Source organism: Apteryx rowi, unplaced genomic scaffold (genome assembly GCF_003343035.1).
Source record: "Apteryx rowi isolate R43461 unplaced genomic scaffold, aptRow1 scaffold_31, whole genome shotgun sequence".
Taxonomy (NCBI): Eukaryota; Metazoa; Chordata; class Aves; order Apterygiformes; family Apterygidae; genus Apteryx; species Apteryx rowi.
This window is the reverse complement of record NW_020449530.1, coordinates 981,577-1,003,900: the sequence shown is the minus strand read 5'-3', so window position 1 is coordinate 1,003,900 and position 22,324 is coordinate 981,577. Positions and strand designations below refer to the sequence as shown.

The following is a 22,324-nucleotide window of genomic DNA, read 5'->3' as shown; positions in this document are numbered from 1 at the left end:
CCTTAGATAAATCCAAACCTTGTTTGGATGTATTGTTCTGGATACTGCCAGCAGGGTTGCAAAAAAATCTAATTTTGTGTTTGAGACTTGCAGAACAAGTTAGCCTTATTTTCTAGTAGCCGCTGTGTTCAGCTGGCTGTACTTTGATGTGGGTTATCAATGCATACGATGCTCTGCTCACCTTCTCACCTCTCATATTGTAAGAACTCGATTTCTAGTTGTCCAGAGGGAGGGCTACACAGAATTACAAGTGCAACTTTGTTCTTTATATTCTAGCTAGAACACTATCCTGTTTGATGCATAAACCAGAAAGTAGCATCTATCTATTGTCCTTGCACAGGAACCATAAGAGATCTCTCCTATCTCTATTAAAATTCAAAGAGCAGAGTTCAGGTGTGTTTTATAAGTAATCACACAAAATAATTCAAGCACTACATTTATTAAGTTTTGTTGTTATTCAAACTTTATTCATACAAAATTTTAGAGTATTAAAAAATTCACACTATAAAAATCACAACTATATAAAAAATTTTGCAGAGTAATTAAAGACTGCATTCCTTGACAGCTGCTACTGGGTCAGTATGACTTACCACACTGAAAACTACATGTAAAAATATCTTGTAAGTAACCAGATTTTTTGTTAAACATGTCTTTAATTAAGGAAGACAAGGAAAGAGGAAATGAAGAGACATTGTCTTTTTACCATTAATCATGAACAGATTTCTGCTTGCCGTCTCAGCAGAAGACCCATCCCCACTGATGCATTATTTGATCAACTAGCGGTCTCCTCCTGAAGAGGAGGGCAAGTAATTCTTCTTAATGATTGTCAGTACAAAAGAACAAATCAAAACTAAGCTACGGGGTATATCTTCTGATCTGTTGTACATGAAGGTCTTGTAGAAACCACGGGCATTAATAGTCTGCTTTGAATGGGTAGTCCTTGTGATTGACAGCCCTAAGAAGAAAAAGAATCATTTGGTTATTTAAGTATTGTATAAAGTATTTTCAACAGYATTTCCCTAGTGCAGTTTCCCTCCCCTGCTGCCAACATACTCAACTTTTGCTGCTGAGAGCAGTCATTAATTTGCACACACAGGCTTGTGAACAAGTACATGCAACACCAAGATGCAGTCTTGCTAAAGAGACTACTCCGAATGAATTCTCCCTCCTGACATGAGTCCTAAGACACGTCTCATTACCTGAGGTCCAGGGTTTAAGATAAGAGCTCTCCCTAGTTTTAGTCATGTTTGTTTTCAAGATGATAAAAACAGGGGATATCTGGCAGGCTATGGAATATGAGAATAAGGAACATACTGGAGCACTGGAACCGCCCTCCAGTTTCTGTTAAAGCTGAGGATGACATCCATCTCCTTTTTAGACAGTTCAAAGTCAAACACCTAGGGGAGAGGGAAAAAAAAACAACAACCCTTTTCACTTAGGTTTGTAAGTAGTTAGATACTAAATGCATTTCATGTATTTATGACTTGAGGCAGGAACATCCTGCATCAAAGTAAGTGTATTTAAGAAGTCCTCTCATTTCTCAGCCAAATAGTAATTTATTCTTGAAGTAATTAAGATAGTTGTTTGTTCTCCGAGGTGAGTTCAAAGCAATGTCCAGTGGTTTTACATAGCCGACCACAAACACCACTGCAGATTGAGTTGCAATGCAGACAGACAACTTTGGGGCTATGGACAGATTACTCAATGTGTCACGAATATTGGAACTAGCAGTAAATGCTTCTGCTACAAAAGACTGCTACTGGGTACCAACCACAAATCCGTTATCTCACAACAATCAGTCATCTAAGAATTCTTGCTGATGGTTAATAGGAGAAATGAGTCCAAAATGTAGCAGCATGAACTAAAAGTAATACAGAGATACCATCTAAAAAGGCCAGGCCTTTAAGCAAACATGCAGCTGACTCCCTCTTCAGAGAACCCAGCCTCAAAATGAGCTATTAACTTTTTAACAGGTCTGGTGTTCTCTAACCTCATTTGAGTTTGTAATGTGACGGCTGAAGTAGCTGAGGCTCAAGGGTCCAGCACTGTTTAGAATTTGTTTGTGCCTTTACAGCTTGAAGGGGGGCTCACTAAGCATCCCCCAAAGGGTGATCCCAAAACTGGGATTCGCTTCCAGTGTTGCCGTGCTTGGACCACCCCGGTGTAAGTCATTTCTCTCCTGGTTGTGTCAAAGTGTGTCTCCCCACAGGAGGAGTGCAGCTGGTTACACAGTGCTGAACACAGGTTGTTACAGCTCTGCATGCCCCTTCCAATGCCTCTGAGGTGTCCCATGGAAATACCGAAAAGCTCGTGTGAAGAGGTAGCAGCAATCCCAATGGAAACTTTACCTTCATGTTTTCCTCAACGCGCTGTGGTTTGTCAGACTTGGGAATGACAATCACGTTCCTTTGGATAAGAAACCGGATCAGAACCTAAGAAAGGACAAGGAGCGTTATGAACACAGGGTGTCGAGAGATCTGCTCAGATGCATTTTCTTCTTCTCTTCCCTCTGTTTTATCTTCCCACAGCCTTGTTAACTCCTCAGAAGGTTTTGCCAGATTGCTCTCAGGAGTTTGATGTGATAGCATATGCTTGCAGTCTCCTGACAAACTACTATTTGTTTCTGGCCTATATCATTTCTATATCCTGGCTTCTTAAGGATTTGTTTTGGTTTCACTTGGTGCAGGAGGGGGAGGAAAATAATGATGCTTCAGGCTTGTGTTAGATAGGTGCTCAGAGCAAATAAGCATAGCGATACTGCGGGTTATTTTGGGCTCACAAGTAAGCATCCCACCTGGGTTGTACTTTTTGAAGTCTTCAAAAAGAAACAAAAAAAAGGATAGATTTCTAAAGATTTTCCCCTCAAAAGAGGACTGTTGCATACAGTGTTTTTGTCCTGCTCTGCCTGTCTGAACGTACGACTACTGCTGGTTGCCTGAAAACATGTTGATTTGTTTGAAGTGCATTCCTGTGTTTTCCTGTGAAGTGTGCACTCTTGCACACCCTGGACAAGACCTTATTTGTGTGAATAGTAGCTTATGAAAAACATTTTCAACTTGAATAATCAAGCAATTTTCAATGATTCTTTGTGAACAGTAGCAAACAGTGAACAATCAAATGTGTTTGCAGATGACAGGGCTTCTCTGAAGAATAACTTAGCTGGAAAAAGGAGTAACAGGTTGGCTGGACGATATGCAAGTCTCAAAGGAAAGGGATTCTCAGGGAGCAAGCACTTCTCTCTGTGAGCAGAAGAAATCTTGCTAGGAACGGTATCCCCAGCGTAAGCACATAGCACTACTAATCAGTCCCTAAAAGCTCAGCACTCAAGACCTTCAGAAAATTCTTCATAGTTCATAGGAATGCTAGAAAGAATAGGAGTAATATGAAAAGTCCAATGCAGTTCAGCCACTGTAGATCCTACCTTTAGAGCAGGTGACGTCTGCTATAGACTGACCATCAACTTGTAACAACACCTGAGGAGGGGGAAGAGTTTGTCCTGACTTACCTGGGCAGGGGTTTTATTATGTCTAGCTGCAATCTCTTTAATCTTAGGATCCTCCAGCAGCATAGGTTCCCCTGGCTTGGCCCTAATAAAATAAAAGCCAGGATATTAATGGTAGAAAATGTATTAGCATCCCTGCAGGAAGCATTTCAAACATTTTGTCTGAACTGATCTGCAAAAAAACAGCAGCAGTTTCCTCATTGTACCTGCATTATTTACATAATTTGTCTCAATGATTCTAGCTGCACATGCATGTTTTTGTGGAGAGAAAGGCTGCAGTCTTCCTTACCATGGACGGTTAGGAGAGCCGAGGGGACTGTATGCAGTCACAGCAATCCCTTTAGACTGGCAATATTTGATCAACTTTTCCTGGGTAAGGTATGGATGACATTCAATCTGCAAGCACAGAAACACAGTGGTTGGCATAGAGGCAAGCTGCCCTGGGCTCCAGAGCATAAATTTCTAATTCCTCTTGGGTTGCATACAGTATAAAGATGATTCCCAGTATCATGATTAAAATCTATCATTTTAAAAAAGTTATTCAGGTTACAGCAATATCTAGAGGCCTAGAACACAGAACAGAACTCCCTTGTGTCATGCATTACACAAAGAAATAGATGGGAAGAGTCAGCCAAGTGCTAACTTTGGCAGAAATCAGGGAAATTAATCTTCCTAGACTACAGCCAAGAGAGCAGGATAGCCTCTTTAGAGGGGCAGTTCAGGATACTTAAAGTTTAGTTCCCACTCCAAGTCAGCCAGCCTCTACTCTCGCCAGGAGTCTCCCTGATTCCTGGATGTGCCTGGGGAAGCTGAGCTTCCCTAGGTCAGCCTTGGTGGATAGCCTCACCATCTCTTCCCTGCAGAGATGATGTACTGAACAGACAAAGTTCATCTACAGCAACRAAGCCCAGGTCCTGCTCACTGCTCTGCAGCAGGCTCTGTTGGACCTTAGGAGAGTTGCTTCAGGCTGTGCTTTGGCTGCTGAAGTTTCTACTCAAATACATAGCTAGGATGGTCTTCCTTCTGCCAGGAGAAGTATGATATAAAGTTTAGCCATATTTCACATGTGCATAAATAACATTTCTATTTCCCCAGGTTTGAAGCCAGTGCTTTAAAAATAATGTATTTGCACAGTGCTTCAGTCTAACTTCTTTTTGTAGAAGAAAGACCTTTAAATTTCATGAACCTGTGGGCCTGACTTATTTAACACAGCAGGAAGACATTCAAATGAATGCAGTATACAAAGGAGCATGCCCTTCTTTCAAAAGCATTGCATTTGTTGTAGACTTGGGACTTACAGACAGCTGGGAAACACTGATGAAGGTTTAGGTGCACTAAGTATTAGATTGTAAAAGCAATATGACAGTCACCTTGTTTAAGGTCTTGTCCTTGGACCTTGTTTAAAGGTGGCTACCAGATCTGGGGTATAAAAACTCCCAGACCTGGACTGGGTGTTACAGCTCCGTAATAACTAATTTGTAAAGGCCATTTCTATTATATAAATGTTTCAGGCAGAAGGGCTGTGAAAAATGAAAACAGTTATGTTGGCAAATGAAGACTCAAAGGAAAGAGTCAGTCTGCTTTCCAAAATGACCTGAGCCAGGCTGAACAAGGTTTTTACATACAGACAAACACGCACAACAGAAGAAAGATGTTGATAGTTACAACACTGCCTTAGTTACAAYACTGTCCTAAGATGGTGTGAGGCTACCAAGTTTCAGCCTGTGCTGCTCACCAGTGCTGAGAGCACGCTGCAGCCAGGTGCTCAGCGAGGTGTCCTGTGGCAAAGCGGGGATCACAGCACACCAGCAGCCTGCAAGGGGACGCCACTCGCCTTACCGTCGTGTGGCTGCGGCATGACTGTGGCACTGTGTCTGCACTACGTAACRTGGCACTAAACACATACACAGCTGTCTCTAAATACTACAGCTTTGCTGCTGGATGTGGTTACATGAAATCCATGGATTGTAGTTTATTAAGCCCTGAGCTAGATTTGGTAACTACTGTAATGGCAGTGCGTGGTGTATGCACGCCCATGGAGAAGCAAGCTGGAGCCAAAGCCTGAAGGGCTTTGGAGTGTTGAATTTGGTGCCGTTCTTAACTTGGAAATAATTGGAGCCATTCCCACCCAAACTTTATAACCCTTGGTGAAATCTCTGTGTCCTATTCCCCCTTGTGCTAAGCATGGCCAGAACATGCACTAGCCCCAAGCCTGGCACCACAGAACACCAGCACAGGAGCACCATGCCTGCACTGGACCTGCCGGGGGGATTTCCCCAAGTTGGCCAAGAGAGGCATGCGGCAACTCCAGCCAAGTCCAAAAAAGAACAGCAGGGGAGGAAGAAAGAAGCTCCTGTTGCCTCAGCTATTTTGTGTGTTTGTTCATGAGGTGAGTGGTGAGAGTTTGTTGTCTAATTGTGTGCTTTAACCCTCCTTTTTACAATGAAGTTGAATGAAATGGATTATTTTGTGTTGGGGGGGGGGGGGAACAGTGAATCTGTTAATGCATTCCCATGCCTGGATCAGGAGTTCTTAGTGGGGATTTTGCTGATTATCCCAGAGCTGGCAGAAATGGGCATGTGGCAACCTGGGCTGCGAAGTCTAAGTCTCTGTGGCACTCAGGAATGTGAAAGGGCGTGTGTAGGAGAAAGTTTYGAAGTCCTCTACAAGGCAATGGCTATTTTTTCTGTTTTCCAGTTAGAATAAAGGAATATTCTTGTCTGGTTAGTATTACTGTGCTAAGAATAATTCATACTGTTTATGTTTTGTATGATACTGCTCTCTTAAATCTCCACTGCATTGTACACACACATGTCTACAACAAAATTTTCTGTTGAGATCCTCACCAGCTAAAAAGCATTAATGCTGACACTGTATTGAAGCCTAGTATACTGCAGAGAGCACAGACTTGGAGGGGCTTTCAGACAGCCTGAGATATCTGGTGCTGTGTGAGATCTTTCCACAGTACCTTAAATATTTAAAGGTTATGGCAGAAGTAAGTTTTAAGAGCTGAAGTGTAGATCAAGTAGCTTTAGAAATATTCCAGTTAGCTGACACCAAGGGAAAYAAAGATCTTACCTGGTTATTTACAGGCTTGTATTTCAGTCCTGGCTTGTTCAAGATTCTCTCAATCTGCTCATGGTTAAAGTTGGAGATACCGATGGCTTTTACCAGACCAGCATCCACCAGCTCTTCCATGGCCTAATGGGTCAGGACAACCAACAGGTATTTATGAGGTGGTATTACTGCCAACTACACTATCTTCTTTCACTAAAGAAAGTGACAAATCAGTAAATAACCCAAACTAGATTAATGGTCTCTCCAATAAGAAAAGAATAAGTCTTTGCACCTTTTATTATCTGTACACTTCAACGATATCTGACTGCAGATAGGAAAGCAATAGAGGAAGAATGGCTTGGCCAATTCTTTTGTAATGGGACACATCTTTTTAGTTTAGGCTTCTCTGAGGGTCATTTAACCAGAGCTGAAAAAGCAGGAGACCCCTCAGCCCCCAGGACCCCCAGGGTGCTACCTCTGAGTTGGCAGAGCGCACTAAGGAGGATGTTAGCCTAAACTCAGTTACCCCAGCACACTCCCTAGGGACTGCAATCTACTATTGTAGAGAAACAATTAATTCCCAGAGCCGCAGCATCACACAGGAGCAGGCAGCAGGAGCAGGCCCTGACTCCCCGCAGCCCATGAAGAAAGGAGGGTTGTTCTGAGCAAAGGACAGTCAGCGATGCTGATGCCCATTGCTGAAAAGCCTGTACGAATTCCCTATCTCTATACAACTCCCAGTAAATTAACAACCACACCTGGGTTAATCTAAGCAGCAGTTATACTATTGTGTAGGAGTGTGTGTTCAAATATTATTTTACTGACAGCGCCCACAGTGCTGGTAGTTTTCTCCCCTTTAGTCTTAGTAAAGACATCCCCCTCTTGCTCCTCAAAACAAGATGAGGAAGCAGCAGCCCTGTTCTTTTAGATCATGAAATACAGTTTTGTGCAACTACCCTCCCCTACTCAAATCTTAATTTCACTTTGCCTGCAGACCTTTGCCCCATGGTTAGTGCTGACAGGCACAAAAGAGCAAACATTAACTTACCTCCCATGTGTCCAGAAAATCTGTATCACTGGGGATAATCATTCCCTTGTCATCTACAGGACTCAGTTCTTCACCAGCCTGTTTTTTCAAGGCAGAAAGCACAAAAACTTGTTTTCAGAGTTGAATTTCCTTCTGTATATTAGCGTTTGACTGGAATGACAGGCAGTAAATCAACAGGTTATCTGAACATATTGCATAACTAAAAATTATGCTTGTGCATCAATATTCTGTTGGATGAGGGCCATACTTCTGCAAATCAAGTCACTGCATTCAAAGAGATGGGGATTAGTAGTAATTATTTCAGTAACTTAGGTAACTTCTAGAGAGAAGGGAACAGACACTCCCCAATGTTCATTACACAGTTTTTATTTTACACTGGCGTAAACTGGAAGAAAAAAAAAGGGCAAGTTCTTTCATGCTGTGTTCCATTTTCCACTGTTGTTACTCCAGATCAAGACAGCATCTCCAAAATTTGAGATGTTCACACTRGTCTGACCCACTAGACGGCCATAATCCCAAACGGCATCATCATGCATTGGTTGCAGTTTCCCTGGAAGTTGCAGGGGGTTCGTTAGCTATTCTCATACCCACGACTATCTCACTCCAACCAACAGACGTAGACACAGAAAGCCAGGACCACTCACTAAAACATACGACTGCCTTGTTAGTCACTGCAAGTGCTCGACACCACCAGGCTCAGGGAAGAGCCAACTGGCTGCACATGCAAGAGTGTAGCCTGGCTATGTGATGGTCACAGCATGGATGAGAGAGTTTGCCTGGTTTCTACTCAGGTAAGGAGAAGAGAGGAATGAAGAGTAGGCCTACCTTGTATCCCGTAGGAAAATGTATCAGGTAGAGGTCAAGGTAGTCCAGTTTCAGTGCGGCGAGGCTCTTCTTGCACGCTTCCTTTACCAGGGATCTCTCGTGAAACGTGTTCCACAACTGTGGGGAGAAACCAAGCCTGACTGTGACTCGGTGGCTTCCAGGGTCAAAACTGGGGGACAGAAACTTCCTGTCGGTGGTCTGGGAGGACAATTCCTTGTCCACCTACCCAGTTCACACTGAAGACAAGTATGCTAATGTTTTAGTGGTAGAGTAAGACAAGCATAACGTAACTAAAAAAATCAGTATTGGAGGTGAACAGTCAGTACTCATATTTATGAAAASAGAGTGCCAGAACTGAGTGTAGCTTTCCATCACATGTATCTGGTAACTGGCACAGCAAAGTTGTTAGTATGACTTTTTTTTTTTTTTAATAGCCTGAATTTTAAGTCTTGAGCACCTAGTGGCTGCCCCCCTTCTACCCCTTTTATCTGGCCACTGTGGACTGTTGTGAATTTTATTATATCATTTTTGGAATGCAAAATCAAACTGTTTATATAGAAAAACTGACAAATATTGTTCTAATTAGAAACTGCTCTTTAACAAAAAACAAGAGTATGTGGAAAAGCTTAGTTACGCTCAATGTTTCCTGGTTTTGCTGGTGAAAACCTCAAATCATTAATTTTTTAGGTTTTTAGAAGGTTTTTTTTCCCATTTTTTGGTAAAGAATGTTCCTGAGATGAGTGGATGAGATGATGGAAAGGAGTAAGTACAGGGAAATACTTCAGACTGAAGACCTCTACTTTAATTTCTATCCCTTTTCAAGCTTTCATTTTCTACATTGCACCATTTTGTAATCTCTTGCGCACCAGTAAGTACCTTTTTAGGGTATGTGTGGGGGAAACTTCAATATAAATAAGTGACTTAATAGATGCAACAACATTTGCAGATCAGCAAAAGCCTTGCTGTCTTTTCAAAGTGGTCAAGTGCTCCTAATAAAGCTCTGTCCAAACTGCAAATAAAGGATGGAATTCATGGCCTGGAAGAATACAATCATGAAGACTATCAGAGAAGGAGGGGACAGCTTCTTAGGTTATTTTACAGATGGAACAAGGGTTGCTTGCTGTATTATGGTTCTCTCCAAGAAAAGCTAAATGCAGCAAGAATCCTGCGTCCTTGTACCTTAGTAACAATGAAGAGGTCCTGCCGCTTCACAGCCCCCTCCTTGATCTTCTGCTGGATTGCGTTCCCTATTTCATTTTCATTCCGGTACAGATAGGCACAGTCAAAGAGGCGGTAACCTGCATCAATAGCAAACTTCACCACCTCTTCCACCTTCCCTGGAGGAGCCTGAAAGCAAACATGACCAAACGTGAGCTGTCTGAGCCCTGCTCCCAGCGCCTGCCAGCAGAGCCGGCCTGGCCCCAGGCTGGTGCTGCACTAGCTGCCCAAAGCCACCCTTTCCAGCAAGCCGCTGCTGCTGCAGGTTCCTTGTCACCTGCATTTACATTGAGTTTTATCTGCTCAGGCAAAAGGCATTTTGGTAGGGAAAAGCCTGCAGGGCGGGGAATGGTGCGGAGAGGGGGTTAGTTACTTTGAGACATTTTAGATTTGGCATTTCCAGCAGGGTCAGGCCCAGAACCACTTCCCTTATTTGCTCGTGGTGTTACCCAAGTGTTTTTGCCAGTTTATCTTTCCCAACCCCTTCCCCACGCAGGCGGTTTGCCGGGCCTCGCCCGTGTGCAGCCCCTGGAGGGAAGGAGCCCTTTCTCCAGCCAGCCCCGGTGCTCCACAGGGGCCGGTTCCCACGGGGGTGAGCTGCAAGAGCAGGGAGCTTTTGGCAACCTAAAAAAAATTTTTTTTCCTTGCCTTCCCCCCCCCACACACCTTTTTTGCCAGCTTTTTTTCTCTAGTGCCTTTCTTTTCCGGCTTTTTGCCCCTTTCTCCCCCCCCCCCCCCCCAGCAGCCGCTTGGCTGCCCGCCCGGCGCGTTACACAAGCGGCCGCAATCCGGGCCGGGCCGCGGGCGCAGCCCCCCCGCGCAGCGCAGCGAAATCGCCTGCGCGACAACCTGCGCGGAGCCAACCCGCTGCTTTTTTTTTTTTTTCCCCCCCTCTGACTTTTTCCTCCTTCTCTTAATTTTCGCACCGCCTGCAGGAGCAAAGGGCTCTCTCCCCCGCGCCCCCCTCGGCCGCACCGGTACCTGCCAGGTGCCCAGCCCCAGGACGGGCATCTTCATCTTGTTGCTCAGCTCCAGGCACGGGCTCGCCATGGTGTGTGTGTGTGTGTCTGTCTGTGTGTCCGTCTGTACCCCCTCCGTCCGTCCTGCCGCTGCCTGGAGCGGCTTTAAGGCGCAGGGCCACCGCCTCCGGGGCCTCCCAGGGCCCTCCTCCTCCTCCTCCTTCGCTCTTCCTTCTCCTCCTCCTTCCCTGCGGGGGGGTTTCGTTTAGAGGAGCTGGGCAGTGCCAGGTGAGGTCCCGGAGCAAGTTAGAAGAAAATGTGATATTTAGTGGTTAAATCAGCATTTTGCGTTTGTTCTTCTGAAGACAGAGCTTGAAGGGTGGCAGGAGAGTAAGTCTGGAAATTAGTGCGTTTCCAGGCCTCTGAAGGGTTTTCTCAGTTACTTGCAAGCAGTGATAATGGACTGAAATTTCCATCCTTTATAGTAGAAAATATCAGGTTTGCCCACTGTTTACAGAGGAATTCATTAAAAGGGACCATGGTCTCACCTCTACGCGGATTATGTGTTTCCTGGCTTTGGAGACAGGTGGGTGCCCTCAGCACTCCTGGGACCCTGGTGTCACTCATTTGAAAGCATGGGTTCACTGTGCTCGATTAAAATGTCAGCAAGTGGCAGCAAGATGTGTCAGAGGCTGTAAAAGGCTTTTGTAATCACAGCTTGTCTACAGATAGTCCTTTTTTCCAGAATAAAAGGACCTGCTTTGTATGTAGGGTCAAAATGTATTCAAAGTGTTGACATGTAAAGACTGTGGGAAACTTTATATGAGCAGAGCACCTCAGGAATCACGAGGCAGGGGTCTGTGAGGGCTGGGGCTGTATAGCTGATAGCTGACTCCAGCCAAAAAYTGTTTCATGTTAGGAAGCTGAGGTGAAAGCCAGGCCATCAAACCCAGTGGGAAGCTTGCTACAGGAATAAATAACAGGAGGGGTTTGCCCTGACCCTCACTTTTAGGACTCTGGCTAGTTACGGTTTCAGTATTGTGCTCGTCACCATGGTATCTGAGTACCTTTCAACAGGCACAGAGAGTGCTCAGCTCCTCCAAGAGTGATGTCATTTATTTATGTACATTAATAGGGGTTTTGGAGGCCTGATGTTAAGCATCAAAGCTGCGGTCCAAATTTGCAGTGTGTTTTATCTCCCAATGCCTACAGGAGGCCTCCTGCCTCTTGCACTCTAGGGGCTTTCAGCACCTAATTTAACAGCAAACTTATCTCATTTTTCAAACCAGATTTTCCAGTCACCTTTAAAATTGCATGCATTTTTGCTGTGCTTTCTAAACAGTTCCAGCCATAATTCTATGTTATAGATTGAATTCTTCCCACTTTCCCACATGTTTCTGTTCAGCATATGTTGGCACAATTACAGACACCAATACGTCCTCAGTTTAAGTTATTATTTCAACTGTTGGGGTTTTTTTTCAATACTACCAGTTCAAGCAAGGACAAAGGCAGGCATGGACGCTGACACCAGGCAAACATTTTGATCTGCGAAAGGGACAAGGAAGCCTCCTGGGCAATTAAAAAGGCAGCTCAAGCCTCAGGCGGGGAGCGTGAGACTTGTACAGTTGATGCTGACTGTGTCAGGCATCACTGCTCACCTGTGTTCGTTGGTTYGTTGTCCACTTTTTTGCTCCACGACACTGCAGGCAGTGGGTGTCAGTGGTGCTCTGCATCACTCTACGGCCTGGGTCGTACACTGCTGCCCGTGAGTTCGGGGGAACTGCAGCAATGAGGTCCCTTCGCCTCGCCAGCCCTCTTCCCTCCTGACCCCTTCTATAGCCTCGCTATCTTCCAATTTTGAGAGCTTTATCCATCTGTTTGCTTCAAAGGGCTGATCTTACTGCCTTGTGCCTTTTGGCAATATTGTTTTTATTGCTGATTTTTACATGAAACACATGGATCTCAACAGAAAGCACTAAAAATAGTAACATTTGATATCATTTCAACATCTGACCTTAGGCATCTCGCACCTTGCTCCATGTGTTTATCAGAGAGGGGTCCTCTGCTCCTTAAGTCTTCCTTTTTCTTCTGCTTACCTTGCTATAAACTCTTTCTTGCTGCTTGTTGACCTGTGACTACCAGCCTTGAATCTCATCTGTTTCTTACTCTCATTTTTTCCTTCTGACTGCAACCTTTGAATATATTAAGGGCCTGATTCTCTTCTTCACACCCAGTTTACATGTAGTGCAGACTTCACTGGTGTCTTCAAGTAAGTTGTATAGTGTAAGTGAGGGAGAATCAAATATTTTATACTTGGACTGATAACATTTGCCACAAGAGGCACTTGTGATTTATTGTGCTACTAGTACATTGTAACCATGTTATTTGATGTCATTTGTTACAATATTGTGCACTTGCATTATTGAAATTGCTTTACATATACATAACTACATATACATAAATGCAAAACAGTATTTTTAGTTGGTTTGCAGATTCATGTTTTGAATTTATATATGAACAAAATCTCTTTCTGCTCCCCTTGGCTACTCTAGCCATTGACTCAGCCAAGCTGTATTGTTTTCTTTCTGAAGCCTTGGATGTCATCACACTTTGCAGAATAAAAAGGATAATAAATTGATATGAAACAGAGAGAGAGAAGCAAAATGTAGACAGGGGAAACAAAAAAAATGTTGAAACTGATACTTGAAAACTCAAATACTTTGAAACTAGAGAAGTGTGAGGTCTCTTCTATTGAAAATAAACATGCAAAAAAAGGTAAGCAAAGCTACTGCAAGAGGCATGTGACAGAAAAGAGAGAGCAAGAGCTACAAAAAAAAAAAAAGACAGTCTGTTGAGACTTTATAAAATCAACAATAGTACATTGATTTTAAGGCCAGGAAGGACCACTTTATTCTTCTGCTCTGACCTCTGATTAGGTTGACCAACTTTTAAATCAAACATATGACAGATACCTATTGCTTAATGTATTGTTAAAGATACTTTGGTGCTACAGCAATAGGAGTTGACTAAAATCCTGTAAAGAACAGACTAGAAAATGTTGAGATTGGGCTACAATTTACCTTTGAATTAAATCAAATCTTGGTTTTAAAGGTATAAGAACAAACCATAATTGGCTCGCTCTTTCTTTTCTTACCAGGTGTCTAGCCAGATTCTTTAACACTTTTTCTCTCTCTAGGACTAGCTTCTAAGATCTGAGATTTCCAGACTGAAACCTTTTTTATGATTTTCTTCCATAAAACCAGTCACCAGTCTCAGATGAGAGAAGCTAAATGGTGGCTGGTTTTGATCAATTCAAGCTTATTTATAATTTTGATATTTCACTTCAGATTCAAGCCACCCCCTTTTGTGAAAACATGCTCTTAACCAGTTTGGCATTTTAGATCAGCTGAAACAGATGATGTCCAGATTTGCCCTAAGTATTATCTGTCAGACTAAGCTGTACTTTCCCTTTGATCAAATTTTTAGCTGTAAGCTATATATATATATATATATGTGTATTTTCCTCTGAAACTGTGACTGATCAGAATTGTACTGAATCAAATTGCAAACCTTCAACTTCTGTGAATGTCAGCTCTTTTCAAGGACCCCAATTTGCCTTCAAATCCACCTTGGAGGTTGACCTCCATATTATATACCAACCTCCGCTGTGCATGAGAGTGTGCATTTTCTGATGGAGGTTTGTTGCCTGGCTGAATATTATAATGTCAAGCTGGCCACCTTCTAAAGGGTCCTGTCTGTTCCCTGTCACTAGCCTGACCACAGCAATAAGTCAGCTCTGCTCAGAAAAGATGAACTGGAAAGGGAAGCTATCGAAATCCCTAATCTTTGCTAAAGAATCACATTCTCAAAAAGCATCACAGACAGTTTATGGTGGAGAGACTTAAAATTGCTGAATAGTAAAAAAACATATTGGAGAAGAGAGGTGGAAGGAACTATATGACCCAAGGGTGCTGATGAAGTTCAGAATTTCAAAGGAGCGAAAGACTACTGATACCTTTCAAGGGTCTCTGACTCCCTCGTATTATTTATAAATGAAGCCCTGCAAGGTAGTTTCACAATGGGACATGAGACATGGTAAGTGGTGGTGATCACTTGTGTCCTCCTGATCTGAATGCCAGTGCTCGTGTAGAGATGCAAGCAGAGGGTCCAATGGAAAGAGTGTGCCAAAGCGACCTGGGGGGTGTTGAAGTTGGAAGCAAGAATTAAGAGCTGCCTGCATCCCAGGCCTTTAAAACAGGAAGGATATGGCAGATGCATCTACTTGCAATGGACTCGTGTTCATTGAGAGAGGCTGAGTGGGTGAAACTGCCTCAAATTCTCATTGTCGTGAGCCTCCTTTCACCCTGTAGGACACCCACAGCCACTGGGATGAAGTTCAGCCTTGCTGTTGTCTTTAACTAATGCATTTCATCATACCTGTCTGTATGTGCACTTTTCTTTTAAGATAAATCTGTGCCCACAGACACAGATATTATAAGATAAGTGTATGAGTAACTCTTTTTATCTTCCTCCTGCTTGTTTAACATTTTGGCCATTTGTGTCCTGGCCTATGTTGCTTACACCCTAATAAAACATGACTTTATGAGAGTTTAAAAGTCTTCCGGGCTTCTTTGCTGAGCTCAGTATGGGTGAAGATTGAGTCACATCCGCCCCAGCATTTTAGCTGAGTCACGACTGCTTTCATTCCCTGGAAAGCCTGGCAGCCCTCCTGGAGCACCCTGCCATGCTCCGTCATGAATGCAGTCAGTGTGTGCAAATGCTGGAGCCCGTGAGCTTGTTAAACGTGGCCTTAGCGTCCAGGCACAGCTGTCCCCTTGCTGGATGTTCCCCAGCAACTGCCTTGGAGCTGCATTTCTTACACTGCAACTCTGCCAGCAAGAGCTGGCGTTCCTTCGTGGTGAGCCTTTGCTGAATGACTGAAAAGCAAAAAGCAAGTCTCTCTTCCTTTGCTATTCCTGGGTTATTGGTAAAGTTTTTGTCCCCATTACAGTACTTAGAAAGTGACAACATCAGGCAGCCTTGCAGCAAGTATTCCTTTGGGAGGTAAGGAGCATTTTTTTTCCTTGTCAAGCACTAGGAAGCCTGTGACAAGTCTCTTCCCCTCCAAAGCTGACAAGTGAGTAGCCACGCAGGTTTAGTGCAGGGCATGAGAAATGTGGTCGAGATGCAGACGTCCTCTTTTTCGTTGGGAGAAAGGTGTGGAGAGGCTGTTGTGTCAGTGAGAAATGCAAGAGGTGGTGCTTCRCAGTGCACTGCAATGTATTGTAGCAGTCATAAAGTGATGAGTACTGAATGAATAGGAGGAAGGTAACGATCATCATTTATATTTTAATAAATAGAGCTGTTTTTTCTGGGAGGTTAAGAGGCTTCCAGGCCTCTTTGCAGCACTCCGTATGGGTGATGATGGAGGCATAACCAGCTCAATGCTGCAGCTGAGTCATGGCACTGTCCCAYCCCAGGGACCTGCCATGCTGATTGAGCTGCAGGGTGTGGATGCAGGCAGTGACTTGCTCATGGGAGTGGTGAGCATGGCAGTGGTGTTCAGAGTGTAGCTTTGAACCCCCTCTTTCTGGGTGTTCACCAGCAAGTGCTGTTAGCCTGTTGTCTTGCAGAGTGGCTCCTGTAGTAATGGCTTAGGCTCCTGGTGATTCAGCTGTGAATTCGGCAGCTGTGCTCTGTATGTCCTTTTAGAAGCAAGGAATGTGTTTTGCTAGACCAACACCAAGAAGGCTGCTGTAATGCCTTCTCGTGCAGAGCAGAACAGTGTGCGACCACACAGGCTTGGAGCGAGGGGATAGGAAAAGTGTGGATGTTGTGGATGTTGTTTTGAGGGCAGAGAAGGGTGTGGGGAGGCAGTAAGTTGTAGCTTTGTGCCCTCTGCCACACTGTGCTGGCAGAGGAGTGTGAGGGAGCRTGTTGCCTCAGTTTGGGTCTGTGGGTCACTGGTCTTTGGCCCAAGCAGCTGAGAAGTGGGAGAATCCCCTGCCTCCCTCATCCTCTCTGCCTTTCTGTGTCTGCGGCAGAAGGTTTTCTCAGGCRTGGTTCCTCAGGGGCCCATATGGGAGGATGCTGGACAACAGAGCCCTTATGGTCAAGGCCTGCTCCTTCTGTGTGCTCAGTGTTGTTGTGATTAGCGGTGTTGCGATGAGACATGTAAGTGTCATGAAATTCCTGTTGGTCAGAATGAAGCTATTTTTGCAAGGTCTGTCTGTTTTCCTGGCTTTGTTGTGAAGCAAGGGGAGTCTTTTTGTTGAATATCTTTTCTGCTGTTTCTGTGGGTTCTCAGGGAATTGTCCGCTGCATGGGCTGCTGGGCCAAGACGATCTGGACTGCCAGGCTCCCCAGCTCTGCGGATTTATTTGCTCATTTGAGTTTTCCAGGAGTAACAGGAGACGAGGTAGCAGAAGTGTAGCATGCCTCTGTGGAGCTGGGAGCCTCTGAGTTTCACTTTTGAATAGCACCTGTTTTACAACTGTTTTACCCATCCCTTCTTAAACCTGCAATGTGGGTGGCAGCAATGAAACTTCTCCTTGCCTTTCTGGAACTGAAGCAAAGTCTTTTCAAGCATGTGGAAGGCCAAGTGCTGATCAATTTTAGAGATGTGCGGAAGTACTGATGTCTGTTGGTATCTTTCAAGTATCTTGTATTTGCCCGTGCAATCTCTTAACTACTCCTTGGTGCCTGCTTAATGGAGGCTCAGGTTAGGCCCATGCTAAATAACAGGAGCCTGTCTGTAGCATGTAGCCCTGGGTTCAATTTTAGCGAAAGAGATCCAATTTGAATATTGCAAGGCAGCTCCACGACAGTTTGAGATGGGTGGTGATGGTGATGGGTGGTAAGTGGTAATGATCTGAGCTCCAGTGCTCACATAAAGGTGCCTGCAGAGGGGCCCTGCAGAATGAGTGTGTCTAAGCAACCTGGGGAGAAGAGGAGGTTGGACCACTGGTTTCAGAGTTAAAAGAAGAATGAAGTGCAGGGCCCTCTGTCCAGGAGAGTTTCAAATGTGGAGACTGAAGCTGAGGGTTTGCTTGCAACAGAGGTGACTATTAAGAGCTGCCTGGATTCCAGGCATTGGAAACAGAAAGGGTCCAGCAGATGGAGCTGCTTCCAAGACACTTGCATTCATTGAGACGGTCTGAGTCGGTGAGGCTGCCTCAGTTCTTGTTGCTGAGCCTCCTGTCACCCTGTTATCTGAATTAAACCCCACAGGGACACCCACAGCGAACAGGGCGAAGTCTGGCCTTCCTGTTGTCTTTAACTAATGCATTTCATCACACCTCTCTGTGCACTTTCTTAAGATAAGCATGTGCCCACAGGTATGGGTATTATAAGATAAGTATATGAGTAATGCTCCTAGTCTTTCTCCCAGTTGTTTAACATTTCAGGCAGTTGTGTCCTGGCTGAAGAGTGGCCTTGCTGGCCCTAGCACAGCGGTGGTGGGGAAGAGCAGCCGTGGACATCGGGGGGATGTCCCCTTCTGCTGTGCCCTGGCTGTGCTTCCTGCTCGGGAGCTGTAACGAGCTTCCCCTCTGCTCATTAGGGGCTTCCCCTGAGCAGCTCCAGGGTGTGACCTGGGAGGTGCTCAGGGGCATCAGGAGGCTCTCTGGAAAGCAGTAACTCATGAATGGTTCTTTATACCCTCTCCCCACATAAGCTGCCATCTCCTGGTTCTGCTGTGTGTTTGGAGAGAGCTGGAGGAGGTCAGCCCTTGACCGCGATAGAGAGGGGAATATGTTTCTTTGTGTGGTCTGGGGTATCTGTTGGGATGCTTTACGAAGAGAGTGAATCCTATGGAGGCGGGTGGAGCTGATCTGTCCCTGATGGTGGTTTGATACCTGATCAGCTGGGGCAGGTTAAAAAGTCTGAAAGGCTGTGCTGGGTAGGGAAGATGGGGATGCTGCAGYAAGGCAGTGGCTCTTAGGCCTGCAGCTGGCCAGGCCATAGGAAATGGTGGAAAGTATTTCCTGGGGATGAAGGGGGAGTGGGCAATGTTTAATGTAGCTCAGAAAACTACTGAGTTGGCTGGAAGCAGGACATGCCTATAAAGTACCCAGCTTCTGTTTTACCTAACTGCTTTATTGCTATGGAAAAAAGATAAATATTATTGTAAATACCCTAACAATACCTGTTTTTATGGGAGCTTAAAAGCCATCTGGGCCTCTTTTCGAAAATTGGTATGGGAGGCAATCAAGGCACAAACAGTTCAATGCTTTAGCTGAGTCACGGTGCTGTCCCACCCCAGGGACCTGCCAGCCCTCCCGGGGCACCCTGCCATGCTGATTGACGAGCTGCAGTGTGTGGGTGCAGGCGGTGATTTGCCCGCAGGAGCCATGAGCACAGCAGTGGTTTCCAAAGCATAGCTGTCTCCTTGCTGGGTGTTCACCAGCAACTGATTTCCAGGTGGCCTTCCTGTAGGTTTCAGTCAGTGAAGTCAAGTTATTGCTCTTTCATGGTGCAGCCAGGCCCTCTCAACTTTTGGTGTGTTTTTTGAATTGTTATATTCTTTCAGCCATTCTTTTAAAGCAAAAGTAAACAATACCAAATAGCTTATAGAAGGAAATGTGTACTCTTACTGAGACAGAACTACTTCCATCTGTCATATTTGCATTGTCACATTTATGAATTTGGCAATGGCAGTGCAAAGCAGCACTGATGAAAGTTGGATATGTGAGACAGATGTATCTAAAATGTTTTGACTGATAATTGCTTCCTTGAGTGCAGTGGACAGAAAATAAATTTAGCAGTGTGTCATGGATTTTCAAGACTTAAAAACATCATCTCTCTGAAGGAGCTGGCTATGGGGAAGCTGCAAGACACTGATTTTTCCAATACTGAAATGGCACTTTTCACTAAAACTCTAACACCAGGGTTAAGAAATTCACTGGACCTAAGTCACCAGAGCTCCACTGAATCCAAAGTCAAGTGAATATGTCATGTTTCTCCAGAAACAAGTACTTTAAGCACTAAGAGAAAGTGAGAGCCTTGAGTTAAATCCTGTGAAAGCTTTATTTAATTTCTGCTGTTGATTACTATTAATTKCTTGCTTTCAGGGCATTTCCTCTCTTCCTTTCCCTAAATTTTGGAGCTCTTCCATTGCAGTTCACCTTAGAGAAAAGCTGAGACAGCAGCTTTGATCCAGATAAATACCTTGAAAATTCTGACTGCATGGGCTAATCGGAGCGAAGGGAACTGCAGTAGCTGGTCGTGGTAGAGAGATCTGGAGACTTTCTGTCTATTAGGAAATGCAGTTGTACAGCAGGGGTTCAGACCTTTGCACTCAGAAGCATTAGTAATGATTGTCAGATACATTGCAGATAAACATAATGTAGTTACTTCTCTAAATATGCAGTCAGATATTGCCAGCTGACATCCAATAAGTTGTCTGAGAAGGGACTTGCATTTAGTAATTGGAAATCATTTATTTTTTCAGTTGCTTAGATGATGCCTTACGGCTGTCATTTAATATAATCTAGAAAGAATATTGTCAGCATTTTATTTAAAGGCATTATTATGATGGATAGAATTGTGTCAAGAAGGAGGTTCATTTGAAATGATGAGTTAACCATGTATATGTAAACAGAGTTGACGGGTTTTTATTACACTGTTGCACTCTTAATTTAAATTGATTGTTGTTTTCTTGGTTATCTACAGACTTGTTTTTACTTCAGAGTTTTCAAGAGTCTTCCACATGATTGGTGTTCCTGGTTAAAGAGGAAGGGTCACGTGACTTTCTGCAGATCTGCTTTCAACTGCAATTGTACAACCTAATTTGGCAAGAGAAGATAACCATGTGCTTGAGGCTGTTCAAGAGTAGGTTTTATGACAAGTTTTATTTTCTTTCCTTCAAGAAATGAAATGATCAGTAAAGCTGGACTGTCCTAACAATCCCAGTATGCAGAATCTACCTTTGGAAAGAAATTTGGGAAGAACAGTCAGCTCCATCATGTTTTAGGTAAAGAGAGAAAAATTGGGAGGCTTTTTTGTTTTGTTTTGTTTTGTTTTTTTGATCTAAGGAAATTATTTTATTTGACCACTTTGGGTGGCTTTATATTTCTTTTCTATGTTAGAAGTATTAGAAATCTTGAAAAATTCTCTGGTATTATGGAAGAATGAAAATCACAGGCCTTATGTTCCCCTGGATTGTTGGTGAGAGATTCTGCCGTTCTCTCATTTTTAGGTTTATTTTATTATTGTTCCTAAAGCTATTTCTTTAGCTGGAGATGTGTTCCAACCTTCCTGATGTATTTATGTGACTTCTATAGCATATTAGGACTGCATGGGTGCCAAGTCTTGACTTTTAAAAAGAAAGTATTGTATTTTTATGTCTTTCATTTGTGAAAAATAAAATTGCAATATTTATACCTGGTCCATAATATCTTCTAAGTTTTCTGCTACCTGAGACATGAATGATGACTTCTTCCCTAGATAATCTGTAAAGGCCAATAATGATGCTTTAAAAAAATGACTTTATAGATGATCTTTAGTAAACTGTGAAGAAAGTGGAAATGTAACTGATGGGGAAACCAAGGGAATACTTAGGAATGGCCTCAATGTAGGAGGTGCAGAGGATAGCAAAGAGAATAGATATGCAAAATGAGAGGCGGAGAGCAAAAGGAGAGAGGTAGGGTGGTCATGCTCTTAAATCTAAGTATGTTTTCCATCTGAGTCATGTTGAAAGCAACAAAGTATTTTAAAAATAAGTAATGAAAAGCACAGTTGCTCTTAAAACTCATCATATTTTACCATAGTTCTTTTACTGACATTGTTTTCTTATTGACGTCAAYAGAGGTTTCAAAATCAATTGAAAGCAGCTATCTGTTCTAAAAACACATTGAARTCATCAGCAGAAGCAGTATACAGTTTTCCCTGGAATACAGTTGATACTAGTCCAACATGTCCTTTCATCACAAATTTTTATTGTCAATCACTGACTTTGTTTATATTTGCTACAGTGTAAAATGTAGTGGGGCAGATGTATCAGATAAGGGTGCACTGTAATACATAACCAGTTTACCAAATCTGTTGAACTCACCTTGGTCTTAAATGTAATATTATTTATTTTGCCCCTTTGTCAGCCACTGGCAAGATTTTTCTCTTTTAATATTTTAGAAGGTATTTCTCTTTTGAGGAAATAAATTTCAAAAGTCATTCATTTAATTTCTTATGTCTATTTATATTATATTGATGTTTGTGTTAGTGTAGTAGGTTGAAGGCTTTTTTTACAGAGTGAATTGTCATCACATTATTGTATTGATACACAAGGTTAGCTTCCCACCTTGACCACTTATTTTTTTTAGAATAAAAATGCCTTTTTGTGTTGAAAGTTTGAAAATGACCCTGGGAAAAGGTGAAATCATTTCAGCTGAAATCATCTCTCTGAGAAATTGGATGATTATAGCTGTTTTTTCAGTCTTACCTGTATGGATAAAAGTGTCTTGTGTAGAAAAGTGCTAAGAATATGAACTAGTACCTGAAGAAGAAGGGTACTGTCTAGCTTAATTTATAGTGAATTACCAGGTGATTACATTTAGGTGAGGCTAAATATGCCTGTTGGTTTCGGTTATTTAAAGACTTCCTCTTCTGATATTTCCAAGTAATGAATATAGGAACTTTGGCTGAAGAAGGCTTGTGGTCGCTGCCATGTATTCCAGAAAATGCAATGCCTGAACCCAGCTAATGGTACAGTGCTCTGTG

At 43.4% G+C, this 22,324-nt stretch overlaps 1 protein-coding gene across 1 annotated transcript; it reads right to left on the bottom strand.

Moving 5' to 3' along the window:
• Positions 1-423: 423 nt before the first annotated feature.
• On the bottom strand, positions 424-10,774 carry LOC112968283 (aldose reductase-like). The gene is made up of 10 exons (XM_026070368.1): positions 10,632-10,774; positions 9,612-9,779; positions 8,433-8,549; positions 7,608-7,685; positions 6,581-6,703; positions 3,792-3,898; positions 3,506-3,587; positions 2,349-2,432; positions 1,315-1,397; positions 424-955 (listed from the first exon to the last, which is right to left on the bottom strand). Exons 1-10 carry the CDS (start codon positions 10,698-10,700, stop codon positions 913-915), a joined length of 954 nt encoding a protein of 317 aa, XP_025926153.1. The 5' UTR covers positions 10,701-10,774; the 3' UTR covers positions 424-912.
• Positions 10,775-22,324: the final 11,550 nt, after the last annotated feature.